Consider the following 6,641-nt stretch of genomic DNA (forward strand, 5'->3'; position numbering starts at 1 on the left):
ATATATATATATATATATGATGTGCTGTGTTCTTGTTTTCTTTATTCATTTAGAGCGGTCCACAAAAAATGCACACACCCCTGTTCAAATGGCAGATTTTGTGATGTGCAAAAACAAGAGTATAATGAATTATGATGAATTACTGCCCTGAATGTGTATCATCTTTAATCTGACATTGTGGAAAAAATGTGAAAGCTAAAAAAAAAAAAAAAAGTCTTGTAACTTGATTGCATATCTCTAATTGATTCACTTTGTTGAAGCACCGTGTCAGTCATTTTCAGTCTTCCTAAGTTTACCCAAGTGAGTCGGACAAACCAGAAATGAAATTCAGCTGCCTTGTAGGATTTTACCTTTTGTTTGGTCACTTGCATCCTAATTTGCAGAGACGTTACCTGGAAAGGATTTTTAACTGCCAAGACAAATTTCACCATCGTGGAGGTGAAATTTCGTGGCGGAGAATAAATAGGACAATGAGGACTTTACATAAACTGAAGTTTTTTATCAAAACTACTGAAAAGAAGAAACTGAAACTGGTCAGAGAGTCTGTCAAGAGACTAACAAACAACACCAAAGGAGCTGCAGGAATTTTCAAAGTAGTGGCTGCATTTTTACTAAATCTTGCCACAGAATCAAGTAGTCTGATGAAACTACATTTCCATTTTTTTTCTGTGGCTCTAAATGTCATGTTCAACATAGCGAAGAGATGAAAAGAACATTGTACCTACAGTGAAAGACAGATGGCTGCAGTGTTTCCTCTTAAATAGAACTGATGTGTCGACGTTGATGAAACTATAAATAGTAAAAAACAATTAGTCAAGACGTGGCATACTGATGGACTAAGGGAGACTGAATACTGACATTGAGTCCAAAGATGCTTCCACAACGTATTCTTTTAAGGGTGTGGATATTTTGGCAGGCAGGTTGTCTTTTAGTTCAATTTTACTCAACCCAGGCCTTTTAACATGGGTGTGTTCTCTTTTGGGAGCCAATGTTTTAATTTGTTGTGTGCATTTTATTTTATTTTATTTTTTCCCCCCCTTTACTTCTGTCTGTTGTTTTTCAAATGACGTTGCTTGTGCAGCACCAAAGACTGTAATTCATATATTGAGCAAGGTAGCTATTCTGTTTGCATAGACCTCAGTTATACTGTAGTTGTAGAATGAGGTTTTGTTCAAAGAAAAAAAAAAAAAGAAGTTATATTTAAAAAAAAACAAAACAAAAAAAAAAGGAAAAAAACAGCTGATGTTTTGTCTAGCTTATTGGGCAATTAACAAGTCGTATCATTTCTTTCTTGAATGTATCATAGATAAGCTGCTATATGATGATTGCCACTTCTCTAGCTGTGAAATTAGGTGATTTCTCTCTGAGTTTAAACCTAGCGTTTTGTATAGGTCCCTAATTATCTGAAATAGAAGTGGCTTTGATTTCTGTGTTTGCATTCATTTTCGGAGTGTCACTGTAACTACTGTGTTTGCTGATGATGAACATTAGTTGGATTTGTTGTTCCTCGGGGTGCGTGTTTTTTCAGCATCAGTATTTTATCCTTATTAACCTCTCGGGCTCGTCACTGCATATAAATGATGTATCGATGTAACTTAAGTTTTGTATGTTTTCATATCGATGTTTTGTACACATCTGAAGCTGTAGCTTGCAGGATTGATTTAACTTTCTCATTGCACGAACACCGTGTATTACCAGTACTCTTTTTTCTTTTCTTTTTTTTTCTGAGTTATGGGAGCACTGTGAGATGCCAGAAAACAAACAACACCCAAAAAAAAAAACAAAAAAAAAACAAACTACGAATCCAATGTGCCCCTTTCACATTAGACACTTGTCGCAAAGCACTTACAGCTAGCGAGGCTTGGAAATGTTCGATTAAAGTAAGAAACGTAAATTCACCCCCGATGCTTTTTGCTCCAAAACAGTTTTTCGTAACTTGTTTTATGTCAAAAATGATTACAAGTACTTACTGCAACCTTTTGTATCTGTTCAATGTTCCAATGCTTAGAGTATCAGTCGGATATTCTAACCTGCCTTGCGTTCAGATCGCTCTCCCCTTTATGAGTGACTCATATCAAAGTTTTTGTCAGTGCGAGGCGGTGGCCGTTGTTATGTGTCCTTTACTGAAACTGCGACAGTGTAAGCAGCACTGTGTATGTGCCTTGAGATCCAGAAAAGCGAACGAGCGAAGAAGGCAGAAGAATCCAACTCCACGATCATGTAGGAAGTCTCTTTTAGTGGCCGCTTTAACAAAGAGCGAGGGGAAACGAATTCAAAAGTAGGACTTTTTTTGTCATAGAGTCGTGCCAGAGAATTTGACTCCTGATCCGCTCCTCTCTCAGATAGTCCACGAAAAAAAAAAGCCTCTGTGGTGACAACAGGCTGATAAAAAACAAACAAAACAAAAACCCACAGTTAGACTTTGAATGATACGATGCATGGTGATCTTCAGATAGTCACTCTGGCTGAACAGCAGATGCAATACTTTCCATTGTGCGGTCGCTGCACCACAAAGTGTTCTTAGATAATCTCCACGCTTTACATTACCTTGCATGAACACATGCACACTTCGCTTCACTTTTGTCTTCTGTCATGCAAGATTGAGGCTAAGTTGGAGCAACTAGAGCACAGCTGACAACACTGGTCTTTTAAAATCAAAAAAGCTAAATTTTTTTTGTTTGTTTTTTTGTTTTCGTCTGGTTGTTGATTTCGTGCTCCAGATGGAAACTGCTCTCTACATTCAAACAACGACCCTGATGCATCTTTGTGTTTTTAGAGATTTTATTTTTTTCTTAGCTGTTTGTTTTACTGATCACATTCAAATGTCACTTTGGGAAAGAAATATTGTGATGATGAGGCATGAATTAGATACATTAGCGCTTGAGATAGGTCCCCAATAATAAGCATGTGAAATGTAATCTGTGTTTTTGACTCCCTCGAAGCTTATTCACCAGCAACGCGCCTGCATCGACTCTCCCGTATTTTGTCACACAACGCCATGGATGCAAGAGGAGAGAAATCTTCACACTCGTTTCCGTTTTATTTTAATTGATTGAAATGTTTGTTCATGGATTTTTGGAGGATTGTGGTCACGTTTAGCAGATAACACAGCTGTCTGTAAAATGCCCAGTTGTTGAAATTACTGATTTTGATTATGACATTATCGTCCTTTCGAACTTTTACTTCAGGGTCTGTTATTGATCTAAATGTGCTAGTATGTAACTCTTTGATTTGATTGAACAAGGATTGCTTTTCCCAAGTTCTTCTTTTCAGTCTTCTGGTCATCTCTCTCAATTTCAGAGTTAATTCACACTGCAAGTTATGGAATCACCTGTTTAGATCGCTCTTCAATTAGACTTTATTATGAAATCTGAACTGTTACTGTTTTAATACCTGTAGATTTTTTGTGGCTTTGTTTTTATGTTTTGTTTGCTTTTTGTTTTTTTATTATTTTATTTTATCTTTTTGATTTTGTGCTACACTAGTTTGCCATGTAGCAATTGCACTGTGCAATATTTACAGTATGAGGACTGGGAAAACTAACTCTATGGATGTGATGTCTCTTATACAGTTTGCGATAGTGTTTCCTCTCTAGTTCTCAGTGATTTAGGTGTGACCAAGCCTTCTCTACTTTGTCACATTAAGCGGGTTTTCCAGGTGACTCTTTTGGTGAGTGTCAAAATAAGACTTTATGGTGTATTATTGTTAAAATTCACTTTGAATTAAAAAAATCTATTGATGCAGCCCTTTCTGTGTCCTGACTCTTCCTCCATCGCCCACGTTCACTTTGTTTGCTCAATTGTTTGTAGTTTTGAATTGTTTTTGTGTGACAGAGCAATTATCTAAACATCCTTATTTATACATTTAGTTTTGACAAATATTCATGGATGTGTATTTAGTACTAAACTTTCGATAGTGAACACACCGTTTTATAAAGCACATTTTTAAAATTCAATTAGGATTTAATTTAATTTCTGTGAGGTACACTCAAATCATGTTTTGGTCACTATTTGCATACATTTTTAGATTATTTAATAATATTGAGATAAATTACTTTTTAAACACAAAGTTAGTAATATTTGCAGTGTTAATATTATGCTATTTTTTTTTTAAATATTAGAAATTATGGAATTAAATAGATCAGAAGACTTAATGTTTATTATGTGTCTATCCATGGGCATATGTTGATAATTAAGTAACATTTGAATATTATACAATAATAAATTTTATATGTTCATATACAATTGTAAATAAAGGTCAACTAAATAAGTGTCAGCAGTAATATTTATAATGTTAAAATGTACAAAAGCACTCATTACAAAAGTTTATATGTGTACCTGGGAATTAGAAGTGTCAGCAACTTGTGTCTTTTGTGAGTCAAGGGCCCCATCTTGTGGACTTAAAACGGTACAACAACCACGGCTGTAAATGCCTTCTCTCATTATGCGAACATCAAGTCTGATGAGGTTGACAGTAGCTAAACTTTGAAATTACATTCTTAGCAGAAGTGTAGCTTTTGTATGTGTGGTTTACTTCCAAAGCTGAACGAGTCCAGTAATGCAAAAATAATTACCTATGCATTGGCAGTTTGAGCCACACACACACACACAGCCAGCAGAGGGCGCCGTGCAGACAGGTCAGCTTTGACTTTCTATACAGATGCTATTTTGTTTCAGCCTGGCCAGAGGAGTAGAAGACCTAAATGAGCCACCCACTCGCCGAGCTCCGTGGAAATGTGCTCGCTTTGGTGGTGACTGAACGTCGTCTGCACGCAACTCGGTGACCGTCATCCCTCAGGAGCGGGTCTGAGCGAGCCACTTCACCTCCAGCGGCTAAATGTCAAACCTCTGGGCAAAGTGAGAGCGCCACTCTGCGCCACACGGCGATGATGGGTGGACCGAGCGCAGCGGAGCGATAAGGGCGCATTTCTTGATTTCCCTTCAACGTCGCGTATCCCCACTTCCCCTCGTCCTTCTATCCAGCCCTGGACACACGACGTGACCCAGTGACGGCCGTGTTTCCCCCCCACCCCCGTTCACACACGTGGATTGATCCAATGCATTATTTACGAGCGAAACTTCAGCAACTTGTCCACTGGATATGGCTCCCGGTGTGAGGAGTGATGGGCGGGCGGGTCATCCCGAAGTACCGGGAGCCTGCGGGGCAGACGCCTATGATGGATGCTCACCGCGCAGGAGGGAAGCCGGAGGAGACAGGGGGAGGAGGTGTTTGAGGAGCGGTTTGCGAGCCGGAGCAGCGGGGATGCTCGCACACTGCCTGCTGTCTTTGGCTCTACTGTCACTCCTTGTCCGGTGCGCTGTGGCCGCAGAGGGTAAGCTCAACGCCGAGCAAATGCGCTCCAACACGCTGAGGCGCATGCTGATCTGTTGCACCAACGTCTTTCTGCGTTAAACCTGCCCCTGCATGTGGTATTTACTGTGAACAGGATGGGGGGGAAAAAAAGAGCACACTGGGTGGAAAATGGGTCTTTTGTTTTACACAGGCAGCGTTTTGTAATCCACTGCAGGGTGCATGAATCCTGGGCTGTGCAGATGGAGCTGCGGTTGGATGAATAGCTTGATAAATCTTTTTTGTTTTCTTTCTTTTCTTTTTTTTTTTTAAAGGAAGGGGTAAAAAAACAAACAAAAAAAACTTCTGACATTTAACCTTCTAGATGTGTCTTTCATATGCTGGAAGACGCTGCTGTTGACAAGATTGTTTGCTGTCATTGACTGACCTATTGGCTGGTAAAATACCTTAACGACCCTGACATGCCACAGTATTTCAGATTGTGGTGATTCTGGCTGTCTCTCTCCTACACCTGCGCCTGCAGCCATTTAACTTCTTTGTCTCACTGATCTGATTGCACTACACAGACGTAGACAAGCTGCACTCATAGCCATTTCATCCTCATCCATTTCCCCGAGTCCAACTTCACTGCCTCGTTGTACTTCTGTTACAGTTCCATTTAAGTTACATTTCCACTACAGGGGTTATTAAACAGTGTTGTTGTTTGTAACAAGCTGCAGGGAGTTATTCTGGGAATGCAGTGCATTTACAGGGCAGTCTGTTTTCAGAGCATCTGGGACAGCACTAATGACACACATTCTCGTGGCCCATTGTGGGTCTGTTTGTCTCAGTGGGCACGCGAGGCAGCTGAGGGAAGTCGGGCCGACTTCGCTGCCATTCCTTCCGTCAACGTTTTGAGCAAGTCTTTTCCTTTGAAGGACAGTTCCTGTCTGCAAAAGTGCACTGATTTGGCAGCGTTCCACTTTGCTCGTGCAATTCTTTCTGCCACTTCAGCACAGATGGCCCTGAAGGTCTCTGCATGCATCCACAACTGAAAGGAGAGCAAGACAAGATGGTCCTTTGCAGGTGCTAAACAAACAGTGGCGCTCTTACCCTTTTCCGGGCTGCAAACTGTGGTGTCGTGGCTGTAGTCTCACCTCTTGGTGATGCACTGCTACAGTAGCACAGTCTCCTCCTCCTTTTCCTCTTCCTCCCATCGCTTTCTCGTCTTCCTCTTTGCAGTCAGCACATCCATTCTTAAACATAAGTGCAGCAGCACCTGAGCTCCTAAATATTTGGTGATGGTACCGCGCAAGTCCTTTTAATAGTCCTTTTAATATATATATATATAT

At 40.2% G+C, this 6,641-nt stretch overlaps 1 protein-coding gene across 1 annotated transcript in view; it reads left to right on the forward strand.

Moving 5' to 3' along the window:
* Positions 1 to 4,410: 4,410 nt before the first annotated feature.
* kiaa1549lb (KIAA1549-like b) overlaps positions 4,411 to 6,641 on the forward strand; it is a 60,823-nt gene continuing 58,592 nt past the window's right edge. The window contains exon 1 of the mRNA XM_007549834.2: positions 4,411 to 5,332. Within this exon, the coding sequence (XP_007549896.1) occupies positions 5,101 to 5,332 (232 nt within the window). The 5' untranslated portion in view covers positions 4,411 to 5,100. The remainder of the gene's footprint in view (positions 5,333 to 6,641) is intronic.

The sequence above is a fragment of the Poecilia formosa genome, unplaced genomic scaffold (assembly GCF_000485575.1).
Source record: "Poecilia formosa unplaced genomic scaffold, Poecilia_formosa-5.1.2 Scaffold33, whole genome shotgun sequence".
Lineage (NCBI taxonomy): Eukaryota > Metazoa > Chordata > Actinopteri > Cyprinodontiformes > Poeciliidae > Poecilia > Poecilia formosa.